This window comes from Pelodiscus sinensis, unplaced genomic scaffold, assembly GCF_049634645.1.
Source record: "Pelodiscus sinensis isolate JC-2024 unplaced genomic scaffold, ASM4963464v1 ctg78, whole genome shotgun sequence".
NCBI classification, from domain to species: Eukaryota; Metazoa; Chordata; order Testudines; family Trionychidae; genus Pelodiscus; species Pelodiscus sinensis.
The window spans coordinates 412,316-440,294 of NW_027466023.1; the positions used below are offsets into that span (position 1 = coordinate 412,316).

General features: G+C 46.9%; 1 protein-coding gene across 5 annotated transcripts in view; it reads left to right on the forward strand.

Annotated features, from left to right (window-relative positions):
• LOC102453896 (RAB, member of RAS oncogene family like 2A) overlaps window positions 1-27,979 on the forward strand; it is a 70,704-nt gene that overhangs the window by 4,304 nt on the left and 38,421 nt on the right. For 4 of the 5 annotated variants that reach the window (XM_075918369.1, XM_075918368.1, XM_075918370.1 and 1 more), the window contains one exon: window positions 27,764-27,843. The exons of the other annotated variant lie outside the window; for it this stretch is intronic. In XM_075918369.1, the coding sequence (XP_075774484.1) occupies window positions 27,764-27,843 (80 nt within the window). The remainder of the gene's footprint in view (window positions 1-27,763; window positions 27,844-27,979) is intronic. 5 annotated transcript variants of the gene reach the window in all.

A 27,979-nucleotide genomic window follows, 5' to 3' on the forward strand; every position in this document is an offset into this window, starting at 1 on the left:
AGCAGAGGCATATAGTCTAGACATACCCAAGCTGTTTTATCTCTTGAGTCTACCTGTCATGAAGTGGAATCATGATTATTCTGCTCTTAGATGATACTCACGAATACCAAACACTTATCTTGCTGGCCAGACTCTCTTTCAGGAATGTGTGTGCTTCTTATCGTCAGAAACCTGTGAAAAGCGAAATTGACCAATAGTTTTCTTAAAACCAATTGTTTTGATTCAGCAGTTGGAATGAAGTACACTTGTCAGTAGACTCTCAGTTCCTGCAAGAAGTTGGTATTATCTCGAAGTTGCCACTAAGCAAAAGGCATAAGAACATAAGAATGGCCGTACTGGGTCAGACCAAAGGTCCATCTAGCTCAGTAGCCTGTCTGCCAACAGTGGCCAGCACCAGGTGCCCCAGAGAGGGTGGACCGAAGACAACGATCAAGCGATTTGTCTCCTGCCATCCTTCTCCAGCCTCTGACAAACAGAGGCCGGGGACACCATTTCTATCCCCTGGCTAATAGCCTTTTATGGAGCTAACTTCCATGAAATTATCTAGCTTCTCTTTAAACTCGGTTATAGTCCTAGCCTTCACAGCCTCCTCTGACAAGGAGTTCCACAGGTTGACTACATGCTGTGTGAAGAAGGACTTTCTTTTATTAGTTTTAAACCTACTACCCACTAACTTCATTTGGTGTCATCTAGTCCTTATATTATGGGAACTAATAAATAACTTTTCTTTATTCACCCTCTCCACACCACTCATGATTTTATAGACCTCTATCACATCCCCCCTCAGTCTCCTCTTTTCTAAGCTGAAAAGTCCCAGTCTCTTTAGCCTCTCTTCATATGGGACCTGTTCCAAACCCGTAATCATTTTAGTTGCCCTTTTCTGAACCCTTTCCAAGGCCAAAATATCTTTTTTGAGGTGAGGAGACCACATCTGTACACAGTCTTCAAGATGTGGGCGTACCATAGTTTTATACAGGGGCAGTAAGATATTCTGTGTCTTATTTTCTATCCCTTTCTTAATAATTCTTAACATCCTATTTTCCTTTTTGACCGCCACTGCACGTTGTGTGGAAGTTTTCAAGGAACTATCCACAATAACTCCAAGATCTCTTTCCTGATTTGTCGTAGCCAAATTAGCCCCCATCATACAGTACTTATACTTGGGGTTATTTTTCCCAGTGTGCATTACTTTACACTTATCCACATTAAATTTAATTTGGCATTTTGTTGCCCAATCACTCAGTTTGGTGAGATCTTTTTGGAGTCCCTCACAGTCTGCTTCTGTTGACTATCCTAAATAGTTTGGTATCATCTGCAAACTTTACCTCATCACTACTTACCCCTTTCTCCAGATCATTTATGAATAAGTTGAACAGGATTGGTCTCAGGACTGACCCTTGGGGGACACCATTAGTTACCCCTCTCCATTCTGAAAATTTACCATTTATTCCTACCCTTTGTTTCCTGTCTTTTAACCAGTTTTCAATCCATGAAAGGACCTTCCCTCTTATTCCATGGCCATGTAATTTACACAAGAGCCTTTGTGAGGGACCTATATCTACTGGATCCCCCTTGTCTGCATGTTTACTAACCCCTTCAAAGAACTCTAATAGATTAGTAAGACAGGATTTCCCTTTACAGAAACCATGTTGACTTTTCCCCAACAAATTATGTTCTTCAAAGTGCCTCACAATTTTATCATTTACTATTGTTTTAACTAATTTGCCCAGTACTGATGTTAGACTTACTGGTCTGTAATTGCCAGGATCGCCTCTAGAGCCCTTTTTAAATATTGGTGTCACATTAGCTACCTTTCAGTCATTAGGTACGGAAGCCGATTTAAAGTATAGGTTACAAACCACAGATAATAGTTCAGCAATTTCCCATTTGAGTTCTTTTAGAACCCTTGGATGAATGCCATCCAGTCCTGGAGATTTGTTGACATTAAGTTTTTCTATTTGTTCCAAAACCTCCTCTAATGACACTTCAGTCCGGGACAGTTTCCCAAATCTGCACCATCCTTTGTTGGTGATGAATCTGAGGATCTCCCTAACGTCCTCAGCCGTGAAGACTGAAGCAAAGAAATCATTTAGTTTCTCCACAATGGCTTTACCGTCCTTGATTGCTCCTTTTATATCTCGATCGTCTAGGGGACCCACAAGTTTTTTAACAGGTTTTCTGCTTCTAATGTACTTAAAAAAAATTATTTCTTTTTGAGTTTTTGGCTAGCTGTTCCTCAAAATCTTTTATTGTTTTCCTTATTTCATTTTTACACCTGATTTGACAGTGTTTATGTTCCTTTCTATTTATCGTACTAGGATTGGACTTCCACTTCTTAAAAGATGCCTTTTTGCCCCTCACTGCTTCTTATACATGGTAGTTAAGCCACAGTGACTCTTTTTTAGGTCTCTTGCTATGTTTTTTAATTTGAGGTGGACATTTAAGTTGGGCCTCTATTATGGTGTCTTTAAAAAGTTTCCATGCAGCTTGCAGGGATTTGGCTCTAGTCACTGTGCCTTTTAATTTCTGTTTAACTAACCTCCTCATTTTTGCGTAATTCCCCTTTTTGAAATTAAATGCCAGAGTGCTGGACTGCTGAGGTGTTCTTCCCACCACAGGAATGTTAAATGTTATTATATTATGGTCACTATTCCCAAGCGGTCCTGTAATGGTTATCTCCTGGACTTGATCCTGCGCTCCACTCAGGACTAAATTGAGAATTGCCTCTCCCCTTGTGGGTTCCTGTACCAGCTGCTCCAAGAAGCAGTCATTTAAGCCATTGAGAAATTTTCTCTCTGCTTCTCTTCCTGAGGTGACATGTATCCAGTCAGTATGGGGATAATTAAAATCCCCCATTATTATAGAGTTCTTTATTTTGGTAGCCTCTGTAATCTCCCTCAGCATTTCAATGTCAGTATCACTGTCCTGGTCAGGTGGTCGATAATATATTCCAACTGCTAATTTCTTATTGGAGCATGGAATTACTATCCATAGTGATTCTATTGAACATGTTGATTCATTTAATATTTTTATTTCATTTGATTCTACATTATCTTTCATGTACAGTGCCACTCCGCCACCCACATGGCCTGCTCTATCCTTCTGATATATTTTATAGCCCGGTATGATTGTGTCCTACAGATTTTCCTCATTCCACCAGGTTTCAGTGATGCCTGTTATGTCAATCTCCTCATTTAATACGAGGTACTCTAGTTCACCCATCTTATTAGTCAGACTCCAACATTTGTGTAGAAGCACTTTAAAAATTTGCCACTGCTTATTTGTCTTCCCTTCCCTGATGCATTGGATTCCTTTATATGCGGTTGTTTGTCTGCTCTGGCCCATGGTTTGTCCTCTCCCTTCCTCTCTTTCTGACTACAGCTTAGAGAATCTCTATCAATGGATTCTCCTCTAAGAGGAGTCTCCATCTGATTTATGTGCATCTCCGCACCAATCGGCTTCCCCCCATCTTTTAGTTTAAAAACTGCTCTACGGCCTTATTAATGTTTAGTGCCAGCAGTCTGGTTCCACCCTGGTTTAGGTGGAGCCCATCCTTCCTGTATAGGCTCCCCCTCTCCCAAAAGTGTCCCCAGTTCCTAATAAATCTAAATCCCTCTTCCCTCCACCATCATCTCATCCACGCACTGAGACTCTGAAGCTCTGCCTGCCTACCTGGCCCTGCACGTGGAACTGGAAGCATTTCCAAGAATTCTACCAGCGAGGTCCTGGATTTCAGTCTCTTTCCTAGCAACCTAAATTTGGCCTTCAGGACATCTCTCCTACCCTTCTCTACATCATTGGTACCTACATGTACCACGACCACCGGCTCCTCCACAGCACTACACATAAGTCTATCTAGATGCCTCGAGAGATCCGCAACCTTTACACCAGGCAGGCAAGTGACCATTCGGTTCTTCCGGTCATCACGAACTCAACTATCTATGTTTCTAACAATCGAATCACCCACTACTAACACCTGCCTCTTCCTAACAACTGGCATTCCCTCTCCCTCATAGGTATCCTCAGTGCGAGAGGATACCGCAACATCCTCTGGAAGGAGGTCCCAACTACGGGATGGTTTCCCTCTGTTCCCATTAAATGCTGTGTTCGCTTGAGACTTTCATCCTCTTTAAGAACACTGGGGCTCTCAGACTGGAGGTGGGACAGTACTACAGTGTCCCAGAAAGTCTCATCAACATAGCTCTCTACCTCCCTTAGCTCCTCCAGTTCAGCCACCCTGGTCTCCAAAGCCTGAACTCAGTCTCTGAGGGTTAGGAGCTCCTTGCAACAGGTGCACACATATGTCACACGCCCACAGGGCAGGTAATCATACATGTTACACTCGCTGCAGTAAATAGGATAGCCCCCACTCTGCTGCTGGGCTTCTGTCTCCATTTTTCTTATGAATAAGTTTAAGTATAAACTGGGCTTCTTATTAAATGTCTGGAGTATAGATTATTATAAAAGTTATGTTTAAAGAAGGTCAGAAGTCACTAGCGCCCTCTAACCTCCCCCTCTAAACTCCCTCTCCAAACTCTCTGTTAGCCGCTCCTGTTCGCAAGCTCCCTGGTCCCTGGGCTGCAGCTAAGAGTGAAGTGCTGGGACTTGCTGAGCCTAGGCCCCCAGCATCAAGGCAGGATACAGCTCTTGGAGCATTAGGAGATATAGCATGCAGGCACCTAGCACTTCTGCTCCTCTTGGAAAGCATCAGGGCTGCAACCCCCATCCTAGCTACTGTCCTGCCTGTAGCTACTTTTCCCATCCTGCAGCACCATAGAAGAAGTGGGAGATAGTCTGCAGGTAGAGCAGCAGTGGAGAGAGGGAAGCAGCAGCCCAGAAGCTAGGGTTTTCCACAGAGATCAGGGTTACTGAGAGCTTATGAGGCTGCACTGTACATCTTCATGCATTCTCCCTTTCCCTGGGCTTGTCACATCCTGGCACTTCTATGCCTGACTACCTGCCTATGACTGGGCCTTTTCACAGAGAATGAAGGTGCTGGGATGTGCTTAGTCAAGGTCCCCAATTCCAGGACAGAGCACAAACCAGACAGCGCAGGAAGAAGTACTGTGCAGCCCCATGGCCCTCCAACATCCCTTCTTCCCATAGAAAGCCCCAGCCTTTGGGCTGCAACCCACCTCCATGCTGCTACCTTTTCTGCAGCCAACCCTACCAGCTTCTCTTCCCACTGTGCAGCACCAGGACATCAGTGTTGTCTCTTGTGTGGCTGCTGAGTCTCCATCCATGAGGGAGGCTCCATTGCAAAGAAGGAAATTTGCCAATAGGTAACATGACAGTTGCAAATATCAGAGTCCAGTTAAATTTATAATTAATGGGATAGGATCGGCTTCCAGCAAAATGTTGCTGACAACTGAAAGCTGTCAGTATCAGGATTGTTAATAACCAGCACCTACTGTGTTAGAAAAACCTTGTGTTGGGACATATCGACCCCACACTGTTCAGAAGCGGGATAACCCACTTTTAGCTTACTGGGCATGCTCTGGCTGCACTAGTATAAGAGAGGGCTGCTCAGCTCAGTTGGGAGGGGTGGGCAGAGGGGAAGGAGCTCAAGACGGAGATTTTGAACAGTCCCTGCAGTAGCAGCAGTCACAGCCACCCCAGGAGCAGCAACCCCCGCAGCAGCAGCTGCAGCCACAGCCGCCCCAGGAGCAGCAACCCCCGCAGCTGCAGCCACAGCCGCCCCAGGAGCAGCAACCCCCGCAGCTGCAGCCACAGCCGACCCAGGAGCAGCAACCTCTGCAGCAGCAGCTGCAGGCATAGCCGCCCCAGGAGCATTAACCCCCGCAGCAGCAGCTTCCACCGCCACAGCCTCAGCGACAGCCCCGCGCAGTGAGGCCATCCGGGAGGCACCAGCTCGCCAAACAACACCCTGAGGACCACACTGCACACTGAGAATGATAGGAAGGAGTCCAGGGTGGAGGATTGCCCTCCGGGAACTCAATGCACTGCAGCTGGAATCCCCGCTGAGCCAGCCATGGACTCTTCCACTGCCAACCAGGCCCTGGGCTGGGACCTAGTAGAGCTCGGATCTCCCTACCTTCTCCTCAACCCTGCAAGAATGCCGCTCACAGGCCCTTGGGAGGCTTACCTGCTGACTAGGCCAGAGTGGCTGTATTTATCCTAGTAGGGGTGAACTGTACTTTGGGGCTAGGCCGGAGTTGGCTTTATTTACCCTAGTAGGGGTGAACTGGATTTTGGACCTAGGCCTGTGAGACTGTACTTGCTCTAACAGTAGGAGCTGTACTTTGGGAGGACTGGCAAGGGGTGCCCTGGGCATGAGGATGCCCCTTAACAAACCTACTGTGTTAGAAAAAAAATAAAGAGCCTTATCAAAACCCCTTATCATTTTTGTTGCCCTTTTCTGAACCTTTTCAGTGACATAGAGAAGGGTAGGAAAGAGATTTTGGAGGCCAAATTTAGGCTGCTAGAAAAGAGATTGAAATCCAGGACCACTATGGTAGCGTTCTCTGAAATGCTTCCAGTTCCACATGCAGGGCCAGGTAGGCAGGCAGAGCTTCAGAGTAGGGATGTAATAATGTAATCGATTAACAGATAAGCAAAAGCTTATAGATTAATACTATAGACTACATGAATCCCCCCAAGTACATTTTTTAGCAGGCTGGCCAACAACCTGGCTTCAGTCCTGGCTTGCAACAGGTCCAGGACCTACTCCTGCTGTGGCTCTGAATTTGAAGTTATTAGGAGCTAGGTGGGCAGGCAGCTGGTTCCTTTCCGGTTCACGCCAGGTCCAGGAGCACAGACCCCTTCTCCCAGACAGGAGCTGCTGCCACCCTGCACTCCTGCCTCTATATCGGAGCACTGTTTTTTAAATGGGCTCTCATCGCAGACCAGCTCCTGCCTAGCATCCCATGCTGGTGCCTCTGATACAGAGGCAGCAGGAGGGAGTGGCAGTGGGCCCTTCAGAAGTGAGGCTGGAGTGCACAGGCTGCTGGCCCCACCCCCAGGTACTACAGAGTACTCAACTAACCGATAAGAATTCATGAGGTTACCCAACTATTTAATTAACTGATATGTAACATCCCTACTTCAGAGTCTCAACGCAGGAATGAGATGATGGTGTAGAGAGGAGAGGTTTAGTTTTATTAGGAATGGGAAACTTTTGGGATACAGGGAGCCTATACAGGAGCATGGGCTCCACCTAAACCAAAATGGAACCAGACAGCAGGCACTTAACAATAAAAAGGTTGTAGAGTAGATTTTTAAACTAAGGGCTGGGGGAAGGCTGACAGGTGCGGAGGAGTACAATAGACTTCCGATAATCTGGAACCTATGGGACCTAGGTGGTGCCGGAATATCAGATTTGCCGGACTATCAGTAGGTACTATAAGATGGTTATATATATACTCTATATGGGTATGTCTACACTAGAAAGTTAGTTTGAACTAACGGACGTTAGTTCGAACTAACTTTCCTATGCGCTACACTAGCGCTCCGCTAGTTCGAATTTGAATCGAACTAGCGGAGCGCTTAGTTCGAACTAGGAAAACCTCATTTTACGAGGACTAACGCCTAGTTCGAACTAGCTAGTTCGAACTAAGGGCTGTGTAGCCCTTTAGTTCGAACTAGTGGGAGGCTAGCCCTCCCCAGGTTTCCCTGGTGGCCACTCTGGCCAACACCAGGGAAACTCTATGCCCCCCTCCCGGCCCCGGACCCCTTAAAGGGGCACGGGCTGGCTACGGTGCCCGTGCCAGGTGCAAGCCTGCCAGCACCCAGCTAGCAGACCCTGCACCTGGCACGGCACAGAGCCACCCACCCGATGCCTCCCAGCCCACCCCCTCTTGCCGGGACCAGGCTGGCGGCTCCCGGGAGCTTGCCCTGGACCGCAAGAGGCGGGCACCTTCCTGGGCTAGTGCAGACATCGTGGACCTCGTCCACGATCTCCGCACTAGGCACAGGAAAGTGGCCGTCTAGGGCAGGAGAGCTGCCAGCCTGGCCACCCAGGAGCAGGTGTGCATGAAAATCAAGGGGGTCCACTGAGACCCCCGACCCTGAGCCCTGAGCTTACAATGGCCGTCCTGGGTCAGACCAAAGGTCCATCTAGCCCAGTAGCCTGTCTGCCAACAGCGGCCAACCCTAGGGACCCTGGAGGGGATGGACCGAAGACAATGACCAAGCCATTTGTCTCGTGCCATCCCTCTCCAGCCTTCCACAAACTTTGGGCAGGGACACCACTCCTACCCTCTGGCTAATAGCACTCCATGGACCCAACCTCCATCACTTGATCTCACTTCCCTTTAAACTCTGTTCTAGTTCTAGCCTTCACAGCCTCCTGCAGCAAGGAGTTCCACAGGTTAACTATTTGCTTTGTGAAGAACAACTTTCTCTTACTAGTTTGAAGCCTGCTACCCATTCCTTTCCTTTGGTGTCCTCTAGTCCTTCTTTATGGGAACTCCTGAAGAACTTTTCTGAATGCACCCTCTCCACCCAACCCCTGCTTTTAGAGCCCTCTATCCTGTCCCCCCTCCGTCTCCTCTTTTCTAAGCTGAACAGTCCCAGTCTCTGTAGCCTCTCTTCATCTGGGACCTGTTCCCAACCCCTGATCATGTTAGTTGCCCTCCCCTCTCCCAGCCTTTCTCTTCCCCTCTCCCACCTCCTTTTCCCAGTCTCCCCCAGTTTTTTTCAATAAAGACAGAGTCAATGTTGGAAGAAACGTTATCTTTATTTTGTACATCAATAAGAAGGGGGGCTAGGGAAGGGCAAGTGGAAGAAGGTGAGGGAGGAATGGGGTACGAGCCCCCGATGGGGAGGACTGGGCTGGCTCTGCGGGCTTCTGGGGGTGGAAGCTCTCCTGCAGCCCCCCAATTACTCCCTCTCCGCAGATGGCAGCCTGCGGCAAGTGCAGCCGGGCTGATGGCCGAGTGGTGTGATGTGCCCAGTGTGGGCACTCAGGGCACTCCAAGCCAGAACTTCTTTGCAAGCGGGGCACCCCTTAGAACTGTGTGTCCGGGGTGGGGGTCGGGACCCTTTAAGCGCAGCCCTCGGCTAGCCTGAGACAGTATCTCCATGCTCTAAGTCCTCCTTTTATGCCCTGCCGGCACTGCTTCCGGCCATCATTAAGCCCTGTTCAGAGTCCACTCAATGTGGACTTACTAGTTCGAACTAGCAAAACGCTAGTTCGAACTAGTTTTTAGTTCTAGATGCGTTAGTTCGAACTAGCTTAGTTCGAATTAACTAATTCGAACTAAGTTAGTTCGAACTAGCGCTGTAGTGTAGACGTACCCTACATTATTACTGTATATGAAGCGTTCTTAACCCTTTTTATTGTACATACTGTATACAGTATATTGTAACGTTTTAGTTTTGTTAAGCCTTTTTTACCCATTTTGCTCAGTTCAGCTGCTTCCGCTGTTACCTTGTGACTCATTTTTTGCCAAAGCTCACTCACTAGGCTCTTGCCATTTTGATGCCGGACTATCAGGAGTGCTGGACTATTGGATGCCAGACTATTGGAGTTTTACTGTACATGGATTGGACAGAAACGTCTCTTAGGGAACGGTCTATTAATAGAGATTCTTTGTGTTCTAGTCAGGAGGAGAAGATGGAAGTATGGGTCAGATCAGATGAGACACAATCAAAGAGTCTAACACATCAGGAAATGGCAGACAGATAGTGACAAATACTTAAAGAGCTTATACATAAACACTAGAAGTCTAAATAATAAGATGAGTGAACTAGAGTGCCTCATATTAAAGGAAGATATAAATATAATAGGCATCACAGAAACTTGGTGGAATGAGAACAATCAATGGGACACAGTCATACCAGGGTACAAAATATATCGGAAGGACAACAGGTCGTGCTGGTGGGGGTGTGGCACTATATGTGAAAGAAAATGTAGAATCAAATGAAGTAAAAATCTTAAATGAGCCAAAATGTTCAATAGAATCTCTCTATATAGAAATTCCATGCTCTAATACAGTAAACTTCTGATAATCCGGCACCTTTAGGACCCAGGGGGTGCCGGATTATCAAATATGCTGGACTATCAGAAGGGGGGGGGCTATGAGGCGTCTGGGGTGGGGTGGAGGATTGCCACCCCAGACCCCTTATAGCCCCCCCCTTCCGATAGTCCGGCTCTGCCCCAGGCATCCCTGATTCAGCCGCTGCTGGTCAGTTTCAGCAGCGGCTGAATCGGGGACGCCTGCAGCAGAGCAGCTGGAGTGCTACCAGGTTGGTCTCCTCGGCGCTACTGGACCAACCTGGCAGCCCCCCAGCTTCTCTGCCCCAGATGTCCCTAAGTCAGCCACTGCTGATACTGATCAGCGGCTGACTCCAGGAAGCCCGAGGCAGAGCTGCTCTGCCCCTGGCTTCCTGGAGTCAGCCGCTGGTCAGTTTCAGCAGCGGCTGAATCAGGACGCCTGAGGCAGAGCAGCTGGGGGGCTGCCGGGTTGGTCCCCACAGCGCTGAGGAGCGGCACTACTGGACCAACCCGGCAGCACTCCAGCTGCTCTACCCCAGGTGTCTCCAAGTCAGCCGCTGCTGAAACTGATCAGCGGCTGACTCCAGGAAGCCCGAGGCAGAGCTGTTCTGCCCCAGCTTCCTGGAATCAGCCCCTGATCACTTTCAGCAGCAGCTGACTTGGGTACACCTGGGACAGAGCAGCTGGGGTGCTGCCGGGTTGGTCCCGCAGCGCCGAGGGGCAGCGCTACGCGACCTACCCTGCAGCACTGCAGCACTCCAGCTGCTCTGCCCCCGGCTTCCCCGATTCAGCTGCTGGTCAGTTTTAGCAGCGACTGAATTGGGGATGCTGGGGGCAGAGCAGCTCTAATGGTCCAGCTGCCCGGAGCACTTCCAGGTTCCTGATGGTGCCGGACCATCGGAGTTTTACTGTAATAAGAATATAGCTGTAGGGATATATTATCAACCACCTGATCAGGACAGTGATCGTGGCTATGAAATGCTAAGGGAGATTAGAGAGGCTATCAAATTAAAAAACTTGATAATAGTGGGGGATTTCAACTATCCTCATATTGACTGGGTACACATCATCTCAGGACGGGATGCAGAGATAAAATTTCTTGATACCTTAAATGACTGCTTCTTGGAGCAGCTGGTTCTGGAACCCACAAGGGGAGAGACTATTCTTGATTTAATTCTAAGTGGAGTCCAGTTGGGTGAAGAGGTAAATATAACTGGACTGCTTGGAAATAGTGACCATAATATAATAAAATATAACATCGCTGTGGTGGGAAAAATACCTCAGCAGCCCAACACGGTGACATTTAATTTCTTAAAAGGGAACTACACAAAAATGAGGAAGTTAGTTAAACAGAAACTAAAAGGTACAGTGACAAAAGTAAAATCGCAAGCTGCGTGGAAACTTTTCAAAGACCCCATAATAGAGGCCCAACTTGAATGTATACCCCAAATAAAAAAACACAGTAAGAGAACCAAACAAGTGCCACCGTGGCTTAACAAGCAGGTAAAAGACGCAGTGACAGATAAAAAGATATCTTTTAAAAAGCTGAAGTCAAATCCTAGTGAGAAAAGTAGAAAGGAGCATGAACTTTGTCAAATTAAGTGTAAAAATATAATAAGAAAAGATAAAAAAGAGTTTGAAGAACAGCTAGCCCAGGGGTGGCCAACCCATTAAATAAAGAGAGCTGAAATAGCGGTGGGAAAAATGCGAAGAGACACACAAGAATTGTTGAGCCAAAAAAAAAAATGCTGCCCTTTTAAAAAAACACGGGTTTGGCTTTTTGGCCACTTTAGGCTCCCGACGGCCACTGCCATCTTGCATACGCCATTTTGAATCGCCGCTGGACAGCTCGCCTGCCCCAGTGAGCACTGGGAGCCGGGGGCCGTTTGGAGGGGCTCAGGGGCAGCTTCCGGAGCTGTGGGAGAGGCTTCGCGAGTTGCACTTTTGAGGGGGAAGAGCCACATGCGGCTCACGAGCCACAGGTTGGCCACCGTGAGCTAGCCAAAACCTCAAAAAGTAATAGTAAAATGTTTTTTAAGTACATCAGGAGCAGGAAGCCAGCTAAACAACCAGTGGGGTTGTTTGACTATCGAGATGCTAAAAGTGCACTCAGCTGATTAAAAGACAGGAAACAAAGGGTAGGAATAAATGGTAAGTTTTACAAGTGGAGAGAGGTAACTAGTGGGGTCTGTCCTAGGACCAATCCTATTCAACTTATTTATAAATGATGTGGAGAAAGGGGTAAAATTTGAGGTGGCAAAATTTATGGATGATCCCAAACTACTCAAGATAGTTAAGACCAAAGCAGACTGTGAAGAGGTTCAAAAAGATCTTCCCAAACTAAGTGATTGTACAACAAAATGGCAAATGAAATGTAATGTTGATAAATGTAAAGTAATGCACATAGGAAAAAATAATTCCAACTATATATATATATATATACGGTATACAATATGTTGAGGACTAATTTGGCTACAGCTATTCAAGAGAAAGATCTTGAAGTCATTGTGGACAGTTCTCTGAAAACATCCACTCAGAGTGCAGCGGCAGTCAAAAAAGCAAATAGAATGTTAGGAGTCATTAAAAAAGGGATAGAGAATAAGACAGAGAATATCTTATTGCCTCTATATAAAACAATGGTATGCCCACATCTTGAATACTGCATACAGAGGTGGACGCCTCATCTCAAAAAAGATATATTGGCATTGGAAAAGGTTTAGAGAAGGGCAACAAAAATGATTAGGGGTTTGGAATGGGTCCCATATGAAGAGAAATTTAAAAAACTGAGACTTTTCATCTTAAAAAAGAGGAGATTAAAGTGTGATCTGATAGAGGTCTATAGTCATGACTGGTATGGAAAAAGTGAATAAGGAAAAGTTATTTACTTATTCCCATAATAAAAGAACTAGGGGTTACCAAATGAAATTAATAGGCAGGAGGTTTAAAACAAACAAAAGGAAGTTTTTCTTCACTCAGCACACAGTCAACCAGTGGAACTCCTTGCCAGAGTATGTGATGAAGGCTAGAACTTTAACAGAGTTCAAAAAAGAGCTAGATTGATTAATTGAGGTTAGGTCCATCAATGGCTATTAGCCAGGATGGATAGTAATGGTATACCTAGCCTCAGTTTGTCTGCAGGTGGGGTGACAGGGAAGGGATCAGGTGAGGATTACCCGTTGTGATCCCTCCCTCGGAGGCATTTGGTATTGGCCACTGTTGGCAGACAGGATACTGGGCTAGTTGGATATTTGGTCTGACCCAGTATGGCTGTTCTTATGCTCCTATGTTAAGAGGGAGGAAAAACACGACAGAAAACATGGAAATGGCAGAGGTGCTTTAATGACTTATGTGTTTCAGTTTTCATCAAGAGGGTTAGTGGTGACTGTGTGCCTAACATAGTGAATGCTAGTGAAAATGGGGAAGGTTCAGAAGTTAAAATAGAAAAATAATAAGTTAAAAATTACTTAGACAAGTTAGATGTCTTAAGTAACCATCCTCTTAAGTCCCTCCTCCCCCCATTTCTGTACGCTATCTCCACACAGAGGCTATGTCTAGACTGCAAGCCTCTTTCAAAAGAGCCTCTTTCGAAAGAGAGCGTCTAGACTGCACGCGGAACTTTCGAAAAAGCGGCTTGCTTTTTTGAAAGAAAGCACCCAGTGAGTCTGGATGCTCTCTTTCGAAGAAGCCCTATTTACATTCAAGAACGCCTTCTTTCGAAAGAGGAACTTTCAAAAGAAGGCGTTCTTCCTCGTGCAATGAGGTTTACTGCCGTCGAAAGAAAAGCCGCGTTCTTTCGATTTAATTTCGAAAGAACGCGGCTGCAGTCTAGACGCAGGTGAAGTTTTTTCGAAAAAAGGCTACTTTTTTCGAAAAAACCCCTGAGTCTGGACACAGCCAGAGTGAAGGGGATGGAGGGAGCCTGTTAACGCAAATCTCTATTACTCTCATACATTCTCACAAACACACACTGTCCTTCACTCACATCTCCCAACCCAACACATATGTGTTGTTACTACTTTTACTGCTTGTCCCTGCAGCCCCTGCGAGAGGCAGAGCACATGTTGTCCACATGCTGTCCTTGCCTGCAGACACCACTCCTGCAGCTCCCATTGATCAATAACGGGGAACCGTGGTCAGTAGAAGCTGTGGACTCAATACCTGTACATGAAGGGGCAGCACATGGCATCATGGAGCCATTGCTGTACGTGCCAGCTGCTTTCATGAGTGGTGCAGGGCTAGGGCAGGAGTAATCCTGCCTTAAACCCACTGCTCCAACACCTAGAAGTCGTCTCAGTTAAATGGTGCCATCAGAGCCTGCTTCCTGAACCGCTGTCCCAGCCCTGAACCACCTCCTACACCCAACCTCATGCTTCAGAAACGAGTCCCCTGTGCCCAAACTCCTTCCAAGAGCTTGCACCCTGAATCCCCTCCTGTACCCCAAATCCCCCACCCTGTGCTAAGCCCAGAGCCCCTCCCATACTGCAAACCCCTTGGCCCAAGACCAGAGCCTGCACCCCTATCCCCTGCCCCAGCCTGGTGAAAGTGAGTGAGGATGACAGATGAAGGGGGATGGAGTGAGCAGGGTGAGGCCTCGGAGAAGGATGGCATGGGGCAGGGCCTCAGAGAAGGGGCTGGAAGGAAGTGGGGCAAGGGTATTTGGGTTTGAGGTAGCTCTTACATTGCACTTAAATTGAAAAAGTGATCTTGTGGTTAAAAAGGTTGTAGACCACTGCATTAGAGGATGTGCAGTTGTATGAGTCTCTGATGTTGTGGCTTATGTAGCTAGTTCCTGTGATGGTATCTCTTGTACACATGTGTGGACAGAGTTGGAAATAGGGTTTATTGCAAGGGTAGGTTCCTGGGTGAGTGTGTCTGAGGTGTAATGTGTGACTGCTGGAAAGAATTTGTTTCAGCTTAGGGGGTTGTCTGTAGGCAAGGACTGGCCTGTCTCATAAGGCCTATGATAGTGAGGATAGGTTGTAGATTGTCAGTGATGCTCTAGAGGAATTTGAGCTGGGGGCTGTTAAGTGATGACTAGTGGTATTCTGTTATTTTCCTTGTTGGGCCTGTCTTGAACTAGCAGATTCCTGGGTACTTGTCTGGCTCTTTCAATCTGTTTCTTCACTTCCCCAGGTGGACATTTAAGTTTTAAGAATGCCTGATAAAAATCTTATGTGTTCGTCTCTGCCTATTGGGGTTGAAGCAAATCTGGTTATAAGGCTGAAAAAATACAAATATAGTGCCCATCCATAAATATAAGGACATAGTATAATATATAAATTATAAGGACATAATTATAATATAATAGGGAAATAAGGACAACTCAGTAAGCTACAGACCAGTCATCTTAACTTTGGTGCCAGGAAAAATAATGGAGCAAATAATTAAGGAATCTGTCTGCAAACATCTGAAAGACAATAAGGTGAAAAGTAAGATCAGCATGGATATGTAAAGAACAAGTCATGCCAAACCAATCTGATAGCTTTCTTTGATAGGATATTAAGTCTTGCAGATGAGTGGTAGTGGACGAGGGACAGCAAGCGCCCCACTCAGGAAAGAACTATCAGTTTCACACATAAGGTGTGTCTACACAGCACCCTAAACTCGAAATAAGATACACAATTTGTGTAGAGCAAATTGTGTATCTTATCTTGAATGTATTTGGAAATAGCTTATTTTGAAATTTGGTGCGTCTACACAGTGCCAAATATCAAAATAACATGCTATTTCAAGTCATCCCTTATCCCTTGTGTAGCAAGGTTTACCGGGATGGCGAAATAGCGGGCCCTTTATTTCAAAAACCATTTCAAAATAATGGGCTGCATACCAATCCCTGTGCTAGGAAGGAGTACGGCAGAAAGACATCTAGGGGTTATAGTGGACCACAAGCTAAATATAAGTCATCAGTGTGATTGCTACAAAAAAGGCAAACATTCTGGGAGGCATTAACAGGAGTGTTGTATGCAAGACATGAGAAATAATTCTTCCGCTCTATTCTGTGCTGATTAGGCCTCAGTAGTAGTCTTGTGTCCACTTCTGGGCACCACAATGCAGGAAAGATGTAGAGAAATTGGAGATGGTCCAGAGAAGAGCAAAAAAAATTATTAACGGTTTAGAAAACATGAGTTATGAGGGAAGACTGAAAGAACTGGGTGTTTCAGTTGGGTCTTTTCAGTTTGGAAAAGAGAAGACTGAGAGGGTACACGACAGCAGCTTTCAAATACCTAAAAGTTTGTTACAAAGGGGAGGGAGAAGAATAATTCTCCTTAACACAGGGCTGGGCAAGATGCGGCCTGGGAATCGGATCCAGCCCATCTAATGCTTTGATCTGGTCCACGGATTGTATCTAGGCTGCTTTCCATTTATATCCTGCTATCTGTGCCAGCAAATCTCCAGTAATGGCTCAAGCAGTGGGATCCTATTTAAATGGGTCACAGTTCATGTTCACAGCACTACCCTGGCAAGGGCAGAGCTGCAAGCATTTTAAATAGCTGCAGTAACCTCTGGTGGCTATCAGGCAACATGGTAATGGTGGAACTGAGAGCCACAAACCCTTTTCTGTGTTTTATAATTCAAAGCTTCCGGCCCCAGACAACTCTGGGGGAAGGATAGTCCCTAGTCCCACCTCTTTTGCTCCAGACCCTGCCCCTTCTGGGAGAAGGTGGGGGGCCATGAACACATAGCAAAATTTATTAGTGGCTTCCCTGCAAAAATTATTGCCCATCCCTGCCTTAACTCTGATAAGACAAGAAGCACAGGGCTTACATTGTAGTATGGGAGGTTTAGGTTGTACATTAGGAGAAATGTCCTAACAATCAGGGTGGTTAAACACTGAAATAAATTGTCTAGGAAGGTTGTGGAATCTCCATCACTGGAGGTATTTAAGAGCAGATTAGATAGACATCTGTCAGGGATGATCTAGATGGGTGGGGGAACCTTTCTTGGGTCAGGGATAGGGATGTTAAATTTAGTTTAATCGACTAGTTGATAGACTTTCCATTGATTATTTGAGTAGTCAATAAGCAGGGCAGCTAACCCCACTGCCGCTCTTAATAGGCTAAAGCGCAATGTGGAGGACCCAGCACGAGTCAGGAATCAGCTGTCCCGGCTCACGCTGGGTCCCCCCTGCTGCGCTTCTGATTTTTAAATGTATTAAGAACTGGTAGGTTCTTAATACATTTAAAGAGCAGAGGTGCAGTGTCTAGGACTGGGCAGGAGCCACGAGTCAGCTGATTCCCGGCTTGCGCTTGGTCCCCACTACGCCCCTGCCCCTCGTGCCCCCAGCACATGCTGGGGGGAACTGGCTTTTAAGTTGGCTTTCCCAAGCACCAGCTCCTGCTCCCCTCCTTGCTTCCTCTGATAGATGCAGCAAGGGGGTGGGTGTAAGCGACTAGTCAAGGGACTAGTCGCTTATCTGATAAGCTTTTGCTTATTGGATAGTTGACTAGTCACTTACATCCCTAGTCGGGGACTGCTGACCCACAAAAAAATCAGTCAGGGGCTGCACACAAGTTAGAAGAAAAAAACCCCAAAACACTTGATGTGTCCCCCAACTGAGGAACATAAGAAGGGCCACACTAGGTCAGACCAAAGGTCCATATAGCCCAGTATCCTCTCTTCCCAACAGTTGCCAGATGCCCCAGAGGGAGTTAACAGAATAGGTAGTCATCACATGATCCCTGTCCTGTCATCCATTTCCAGCCTCTGACAAACAGAAGCTTGGGACACCATTCCTAATGGCTAATAGCCATTGATGGACTAAAATTCCTTGTGTGAAGAAAAACCTAAGTCATTGATCAAAGAAGGATTTCCTTTAGTTTGTTTTAAACCTGCTACCTATTAATTTCATTTGGTGACCCCCTAGTTCTTATGTTATGGGAACAAGTAAATAACTTTTCCTTATTCACTTTTTCCACACCAGTCATGATTTTATAGACCTCTATCATCAGGGCTCACCGAACCACAGAAAGCCCCGCTCGCCAGCCGCGCTGTCCAGCGATCTGCGCATGCGCAGATCATTCTGCACATGTGCAGATCACCCAAACCCAGCTCTTCCAGGTTGCAATCTACTCGCCACGGGCAAGTAGATTGTATTATTTGTCAAACCCTATCTATCATATCCCCCCTTAGTCTCCTCTTTTTCTAAGCTGAAAAGTCCCCATCTTTTCAATCTCTCTTCATATGGGACCCCTTCCAAACTCCTAATCATTTCTGTTGCCCTTTTCTGAACCTTTGCCAGTACCCATATATCTTTTTTGAGATGAGGCAACCACATCTGTACACAGCATTCAAGATGTTTTCAGAATGTTCTTATGTATAGTTGGGATTATTTTTTTCTAATGTGCAATACTTTACATTTATCAACATTAAATTTCATTTGCCATTTTGTTGCCCAAGTATAATTAGAGTGTAAATAGCTAGTGATAAGAGGACTTTGTTCCTCTTCTTCTCCTCTTCCTGGCTGGGGAGGGGATGCCAGGATCACACGGATTCAAGCCTTGTGTGTCCTGTTTGAAATCTATTCCCTGCAGGGATCCGCACGACTATTGTCTAAAGTGCTTGGGTGAGGCACATTGCACGCAAGCCTGTAGGATTTGTAGAGTTTTAAACTGCGGACAAGAAGGGAGAGAGACTCTAGGCTGAAGAGGCTTCTCATTGAGTCCTCTCTCCAATCGCCGGCACCGGAAGAGGCCCAGTCAGTGCGCAGTGCCCCTTCCTCGGTGCAGGAGACTTCTATGGCGCCACTTAAGACTAAACCTTCTCGGCACCTTTCACAATTTCCTTCTCAGAGGGGATCCAAGGAAAGGAGGGGACATTCCCCCCACAGGACAGGCCGCAAAGTGCGCCCAAAGGAGGGGCACGAAGGCTCCAAGCCAGACATGTGTAGAGTCTGGACATGGGCATGCTTCCGTAATGGGTGAAGCTGAGGGAGCCCTGCAGGACCTGAGACCATCAACCCTAGAGACGTTTCACGTGGCACACGATCTGATAGTGCTAACTGCCCCAGAGCTGTTATCCTTCTCCGTACTGGTACCGAGCAGATCGACGGTACATTGGTCAGAGCAATCAGCGGCACCGACGACATCCCTACTACCTTTATCGGTACCAGGGCTACAGATGACCGCTGCAACGTCAGCCTCCTTGGCGCATGGACACCCGTCGATGGTTACTACAACACTGGGGGTATGTCTAGACTACAGGCTTCTGTCGACAGAAGTTTTGTCGACAGATACTGTCGACAAAACTTCTGTCGACAAAGAGCGTCTAGACTACATTGAGTTCTGTTGACAAAGCAAGCTGCTTTGTCAACATGGTAGTGTAGACGCAAAGGACAGTTTACATGCAATAACACCTTCTGTCGACAGAACTCTGTCGACAGAAGGCGTTATGCCTCGTAAAATGAGGTTTACCAGCGTCGACAAAACTGCTGAGTTCTGTCGACATTATGTCGACAGAACTCAGTGGTAGTGTGGACGCAGGTATAGTTTTGTCGACAAAAGTCCACTTTTGTCGACAAAACCCTGTAGTCTAGACACACCCTGGGAGTGCCGGCGCCAGCTACGTCCACGGTACCCATCACAGTACCCATACAGACAAAGGCTCAGGCCCTGGCACCGGCCCCGCTAGGGGCTGTTGCACCGACCCCTGTGCTGACCCCGGCACTGACATCTTTACTGGTGCAGGTACCAACCACAGTACGACAGCTGGTACCGACGCCAACACCAACCCCTGCACCAGTGCTGGCACTGATCCCAGCACTGATCGCGGCGCCAGTGATGGTGGTGCCAGTACAGTTACCAGACCAGCCAACACCTACACCATCTTTGACACCGGTCCCACCAATGTGGACAGCATTGGGGACACCAGATGTTCCACCCTCATTGGCACCACATGGTCTGGGCATACAGACGGCACCACAAGTGCATGCAGCACCAACACAGACCTTTTTACCTTTCGCACCAGTCACGATGCTCAGGGGGAAACCGTGGGCTATGGCCAAGCATTGGAGGGAACAAGTCAGGTACCACCTCCCCCCTCCCGTGATCAGCCTCAGAATATTCATCAGAATCAGATGCGGAGTCCCTGGGGTTAGGGAGGTCTTCATACAGATCAAGGTCAAGGCACTGATCCCGTTCACTCCACAGGGCAGTTTGTGCTGACCGTGCCCAACAGTATACTTGGCTTCCTCAACAATGGCCCTTTTGGACCCCGTGGACCTAACATCAAGCCCAAGGGCCACCCCCTGAGGTATCCGTCTTGGGGTTGTCAAGATGAGGGAGCCCCCCATTGGCAACACCCCTCCATGGAGCCCCAGTGTCCGAGATGGATAAGTCAATGACCACGATTACCTCTAGACCCCTGGTCATGCAGGGTGATGGGCCAACCAGACTCCCCCACCCTGACCCCGTACAGGTAGCCCCACCATCGTAGCCAGGGCACAGGTGGACTAGCCAATGGAGGCCCATCCCATCCTGAGGGACTCCTCATCGTCCTTTCCTGATGAAACCCTAGGTGATCCAGCCCCTTTGTTACCATCGATGGATGCAAGGGTACAAAAAGACCTGCTGAGGAGGCTAGCGGCAAACTTGTTGGTGAAGGAGGAGGAAGTACAAGAGGAGGCCGACCTAATGGTGGACATCCTCTTGGCAAATACTCCCAGGAGGATGGCATTGCCACTGATCAAGACAGTGGATAAGCTAACAAAGATGCTTTGGATGACACCAGCCTCCATCTCTCCCACCCAGAAGGGTGTGGAGAGAAGATACTTCATTCCCCAGGAGGGGCATGAGTATTTGTTCTCTCACTCCCCTCCAAGTTCCTTAGTCATCCAAGCAGCGGGGCAAAAGGAATGACAGGAACTCCCAGGCCCTACCCCTAAGGCCAGAGAACCTAAGAAACTGGACCTCTTGGGGAGGAAGGCTTACTCTACAGGGAGCCTGCAGTTACACATAGCTAACCAGCAGGCTATGTTGGGAAGATATGCTTTTAATACATGATCCACTATGGACAAATTCAAGAATTCAGGGCTCTGACTGACGAGGGCAGAATGGTTGCATGTTCTGCCTTGCAGGTAGCCCTCGATGCAGCCGTCTCGGCGGCTAAAACAATGGCTACTGCTGTTGTAATGAGAAGAAGCGCATGGTGTCATGTTCCCCGGGGTATGTGGGATCAGGGCACCCAGGTTCATGGCACGGGGGCCCTAGTTCCTGGCTTAATCTGGGCTCGTAAGTCCTAGGGGATAGGCGTGTCTGTATAAAAGAGACGAGCCCGAAGCAGGGTAGCCTCCTCCCCCTTGAGCCTACTGTCCCCTCCCAGCAGCTATGGACGACGGGGGTATAGTCCGCGCCTGTTTTGGGCATCTCTCCCCCCCGCCACTCATAAGAGTTCAAATAGGGAGAAAACCTTTCCCAAAGATGAGTCTTCACAGTCTTTGCGGTATTTAGTTCAGGTGGGGTAGGGAAACTCGGGCTCTCCCCCACTCCCGAGTTCTGGCCCCAGGACCCTAGGGTGAGGCCACACAGGAGTTATTTGATCCCCTTCTCCTCCCTCCCTCCCTTGTCCCGTCCTCACTCCTCCCCTTCCCTCTTCAGGGACCCCTCTCACAAAATCCTGCTAAAACAGGAGGTCGCAAAGCTTCTGCACCTTGGAGCAGTGGAACCTGTTCCAGACAGGTTCAAAGGAAGGGGTTTTTATTCCAGATATTTCCTCATTCCCAAAGCGAAGGGAGGTCTTCATCCCATTCTAGGTCTCAGGGCCCTGACCTCGTTCATAAGGAAAACTAACTTCAGAATGGTCACTACCCTCCGTCGTCCCCTCCCTCCAGAAAGGAGATCGGTTTGCTGCCCTCGACTTAAAAGAGGCTTATTTCCATATTACGATAATCCCTGCCCACAGGAGATTCCTCAGATTTGTAGTGGGCGGCGAACACTTTGGCTGCGTCTACACTGGCATGATTTTGTGCAAATACTTTTAATGGAAAAGTTTTTCCGTTAAAAGTATTTGCGCAAGAGAGCATCTATACTGTCATGTGCCCTTGCGAAAAAAGATTTGCTTTTGCGCAAAAGTATCCATGCCAGTGTAGATGCTCTTGTGCAAGAAAGCTCCGATGACCATTTTAGCCATTGGGCTTTCTTGCGCAAGAAATTGATGTTACCTGTCTATACTGGCCATTTGCGCAAGAAGCACTGATTTCATACAGTAGAACATCAGTGTTCTTGCACAATACTCGCAGCAAGTGTAGACAGGCGGCAAGATTTTGCACAAAAGCAGCCGCTTTTGCTCAAAATCTTGCCAATGTAGACACAGCCTTCCAGTTTACAGTCCTGCCATTTGGCCTAACCACAGCAACGAGGGTGTTCACCAAGTCATAGAATCATAGGACTGGAAGGGACCTCAAGAGGTCACCGAGTCCAGCCCCCCGCCCTCAAGGCAGGACCAAGCTCTGTCTACACCATCCCTGACAGATGTCTATCTAACCTGTTCTTAAATATCTCCAGAGAGGGAGATTCCACCACCTCCCTTGGCAATTTATTCCAATATTTGACCACCCTGACAGTTAGGAATTTTTTCCTAATGTCCAATCTAAACCTCCCTTGCTGCACTTTAAGCCCATTACTCCTTATCCTGTCCTCAGTGTCAAAGTCAGACAGGACTCACAGATTTGTCAGACTGCTCTGTTTATTCAGCAAAGCTTTGCTAAGATGCATGGAAAAAATGTGAGTGAGATACAAGGTTCAAACCTCTTGATTTATACAGTCAAAAGAAAGCCAAAATTAACAGGATTAAAAGGGGGGCAAAACTTCACATAATTAGTGTGAGGCTACTCAAGTATTCTTCATTTCCACATCAAGCACACAGCAATCTCCTGTCCAATTGCTTGGTTAGCTTAATTGTTTCTTCCTAACACCTAATGTTCCTTTTCCTATTAACTCTGGCTAGCACTTTGTAATCTGCATTCCTACAAACAACATTAACATACTTTTCTTCTTCCTGTTCAGAGACAAACAGTATTCCTTCAACTTATTCAATTATTGCAGCATAATTTATCTTTCTCTTATAGTATAATTCTTTCTACTTTCACATCAGAAACCAAGCGGAACAAATTTTCTCCTTCCTCCTTGTGACACCCTTTTAGATATTTGAAAACCGCTATCATGTCCCCCCTTAATCTTCTTTTTTCCAAACTAAATAAGCCCAGTTCATGAAGCCTGGCTTCATAGGTCATGTTCTCTAAACCTTTAATCATTCTTGTCACTCTTCTCTGTACCCTTTCCAATTTCTCCACATCTTTCTTGAAATGTGGTGCCCAGAACTGGACACAGTACTCCAGCTGAGGCCTAACTAGTGCAGAGTAGAGCGGTAGAATGACTTCACGAGTTTTGCTTACAACACACCTATTGATACAACCTAGAATCATATTTGCTTTTTTTGCAGCAGCATCACACTGTTGACTCATATTCAACTTGTGGTCCACTATGACCCCTAGATCCCTTTCCACCATGCTCCTTCCTAGACAGTCGCTTCCCATCTTGTATGTATGGAACTGATTGTTCCTTCCTAAGTGGAGCACTCTGCATTTCTCTTTATTAAACCTAACATAAGAACATAAGAACGGCCGTACTGGGTCAGACCAAAGGTCCATCTAGCCCAGTATCCTGTCTACCGACAGTGGCCAGCACCAGGTACCCCAGAGAGGGTTGACCGAAGACAATGATCAAGCGATTTGTCTCCTGCCATCCCTCTCCAGCCTCTGACAAACAGAGGCCAAGAACACCATTTTATCCCCTGGCTAATAGCCTTTTATGGACCTAACCTCCATGAATTTATCCAGCTTCTCTTTAAACTCTATTATAGTCCTAGCCTTCACCGCCTCCTCTGGCAAGGAGTTCCACAGGTTGACAACACGCTGTGTGAAGAAGAACTTCCTTTTATTAGTTTTAAACCTGCTACCCATTAACCTCATGCTGTTTACCTCTGACCATTTCTCTAACTTGCTAAGGTCATTTTGAATTATGTCCCTAGTTTATCAATTTGCCTAGTTTATCAATAAGAATATCATGCGAGACCGTATCAAATGCCTTAGTAAAGTCTAGGTATATGACATCCACCGCTTCTCCCTTATCCACAAGGCTCGTTATCCTATCAAAGAAAGCTATCAGATTAGTTTGGCATGACTTGTTCTTCACAAACCCATGCTGGCTATTCCCTATCACTTTATTACCTTCCAAGTGTTTGCATATGATTTCCTTAATTACCTGCTCCATTATCTTCCCTGGGACAGACGTTAAACTGACCGGTCTGTAGTTTCCTGGGTTGTTCTTATTCCCCTTTTTATAGATGGGCACAATATTTGCCCTTTTCCAGTCTTCTGGAATCTCCCCTGTCTTCCATGATTTTTCAAAGATCATAGCTAAAGGCTCAGATACCTCCTCTATCAGCTCCTTGAGTATCCTGGGATGCATTTTATCAGGACCTGGTGACTTGCTGACATCTAACTTTCCTAAGTGATTTTTAACTTGTTTTTTGTGTATCCTATCTTCTAAACTTACCCTCTCTCTGCTTGTATTCACTACGTTAGGCACACCTCCAGACTTCTCAGTGAAGACCGAAACAAAGAAGTCATTGAGCATCTCCGCCATTTCCAAGTTTCCTGTTACTGCTTCTCCCTCCTCACTTAGCAGTGGGCCTACCCTGTCCTTGGTCTTCCTCTTGCTTCTAATGTATTTATAAAAGGTCTTCTTGTTTCCCTTTATGCCTGTAGCTAGTTTGATCTCATTTTGTGCCTTTGCCTTTCTAATCTTGCCCCTGCATTCCCGTGTTGCTTGCCTATATTCATCCTTTGTTATTTGTCCTAGTTTCCATTTTTTATAGGACTCCTTTTTTATTTTGAGATCATGCAAGATCTCCTTGTTAAGCCAAGCTGGTCTTTTGCCGTATTTTCTATCTTTCCTACACAGCGGAATTGTTTGCTTTTGGGCCCTTAACAACGTCCCTTTGAAATACTTCCAACTCTCCTCAGTTGTTTTTCCCTTCAGTCTTGCTTCCCATGGGACCTTACCTACAAGTTCTCTGAGCTTATCAAAATCTGCCTTCCTGAAATCCATTACCTCAATTATGCTGGTCTCCCTTTTACCTTTCCTTAAGATCATGAACTCTATTATTTCATGATCACTGTCCCCCATACTGTCTTCCACTTTCAAGTTCTCAACTAGTTCCTCCCTATTTGTTAAAACCAAATCCAGAACAGCTTCTCCTCTGGTAGCTTTTTCAACCTTCTGAAACAGAAAGTTGGCCCCAATGCAGTCCAGAAACTTATTGGATAGCCTGTGCCCCGCTGTGTTAGTTTCCCAATGTATGTCTGGATAGTTGAAGTCCCCCATCACCACCAAATCTTGGGCTTTGGATAGTATTGTTAATTGTTTAAAAAAGGCCTCATCCACTTCTTCCACCTGGCTAGGTGGCCTGTAGTAGACTCCTAGCATGACATCACCCTCATTTTTTACCCCTTTTAGCTTGACCCAGAGACTCTCTACACAGCTATCTCCTACGTTCATCTCCCCTTCAGTCCAAGTGTGTACATTTTTAATATAGAAGGCAACCCCTCCTCCCTTTTTTCCCCTGTCTGTCCTTCCTGAGCAAGCCGTACCCTTCCATACCAACATTCCAATCATGCGTCCCATCCCACCAGGTTGCTGTAATACCAATGATGTCATAGTTGTATTTATTTGTTAGCAATTCCAAGTTCTTCCTGCTTATTACCCATACTTCTCGCATTTGTATATAGGCATCTAAGATACTGATTTGATCTTGCCTCCCTGTTGTGCCCTGACTCTCCTTTCTCCTTGCCATTATAGTCCGTAGTTCCCCCCATTTCCAACCCATCTCCCAGTCCCGCACATTCAGCACTTACCTGTGGGCTTTGCTCACCTGTCCCCATCGAACCTAGTTTAAAGCCCTCCTCACAAGGTTAGCCAGTCTGTGTCCAAACAAGGACTTCCCGCTCTTGGAAAGGTGAACTCCATCTCTGCCAAGCAGTCCTTCCTGGAAGAGCACCCCGTGGTCAAGGAAGCCGAAGCCGAACAATTAGCCCGATAACCGCATTTTAACATCCTTACCCCTAATGAGGTCTGGTAGCTTTATCACCAAGCTCCCAGTCAGTGTTCCCTCTAAGATTTTTCATCCATGAGCAGAGTGAGTTTTATCTTGTGCACCAACAACAGGGTTCCATGCTCTTGTTTCAATGTGTGCCACTGTGGAACCAACCAATGACGCCGCTCCCTGAGAGACTCTCCCAGGAAGCGCCCTCCTCCCCCCTTGAAGTGCTCCCTCTAAGCAGAGCTTCACAGATGATTCATCAGCCCTACCCAGTCAGAGGCTCAGGGCTCCTGCATGGAACTGACTGACTGGGTAGGGCTGATGAATCACCTGTGAAGCTATGCTGCCACTTAGCTTGGAAGGAACACTGACCTCTTGGGGAGAAGGTAAGACATGTGTTCCCCCCCCCCCCCCCTCCAGGAGAGCTGCTCCCTGGGCAACTTGTGTGCAGGGCAGGGACTGCCCCAAGCTGCTCTTCGCAGAGCTACTGTGAGTCCCCACAGCAACCTCCCACCACGCCACCTCAGCTGGCCCCAGCCCAGAGCATCTGTCTGCCGCGCCACTCACCTTCCAGCAGGAGGGTGAGTGCTGCTGCATGGCTCTAAAAAAGTGGTTGGGCAGGCAGAGAATTTTTTGTGCATGGCTGCGCAGGCTCCCAGTGATAAAGCGCTGTCTATCCTGGCACTTTTCAGTACCAAAACATTTGTCGCTGTGGGGAGGAGGGTATTTTTTCACACCTGTGAACGATTAAAGTCGTAGTGCTGAAAATGGCAGGGCAGATACCGTATTAATATGTGAGACACTCAGTAGTTTGGGACCTGGCTTCTTCAGAGATCACCTAATCCTCTGTGCTTCTGCAGCCCCAGGAACAATGTCACTTGACAGAGCCACATTTAGCCTACTCAGTGAGGGTGACAGAGCATTTTCCATCACAGCATCCTGGCTATGGACCATCCTGCTAAGAATGGTCACGCTGCATTGTCGAGATCACCCCTAATTTATATAGGTTTGGATCCCACACCCAATCCTACTTGAATACTTTTCATTCTTGCTTCCTCACCTTTCACACCAATGCCTTGCCTTGTTTTTTCTGCATTTTTAAATCCAGTTTACACAGAACTCTTTGCACTACTGTTTACACTGATGTCAACTATCCGTGCTGGAGCATTGCACAAGCATAACCAAGTATAGGTAGAGCCCGTGTTTATAGAGCTGGATTCTGGGGCTACGTATACACTACAGGGTTTTTGCACAAAAACTGCCGTTTTTACGCCAAAAAGCCGTGGAGCATCCACACCTCAAGTGCGTTTTTGTACAATAGAACGGCAGAACAGAGGACTTTTTGTGGTATAGGTATACCTCTTTCTACGAGGAATAATTCCTTTTTGCGCAAGAGTTCTTGTGCAAAAAGGAGTGTGTGGACACTCAACAGGGATTTCTTGCACAAAAAGAGCCTATCACAAAAAGCACAGGTTCTCTGATGGCCATTCTGTTAATGGCAATCAGAGCTTTCTTGAGCAAGAGCGTCCATGCCGTGTGGATGCTCTTGTGCAAAAGCACATTGCGCTTTTGCGCAAGAAGTTTTTGTGGAAGATCTCTTCTGCAAAAAGCTTCTTGCGCAAAAAGCCTGCAGTCTAGACGTAGTGGGTTGTGAGGGAGTTGGAAATTTTTCCTGTCATGTGCTGAACTTGCTAATTTCTACCTTTTCAGATTTCTGGGACACAGCTGGACAGGAGAGGTTCCAGAGTATGCATGCATCCTATTACCACAAAGCCCATGCTTGTATCATGGTAAGGGCATTCTTCTACATTTGGCTTTCATTCTCTCTATTTAGAGCAGTGGTCTCCAACCTTTTTATGTCCAAGATCACTTTTTAAATGCCAGAACAAGTCAAGATCTACTGCCCCATCCTTCCCCCCAAAACCC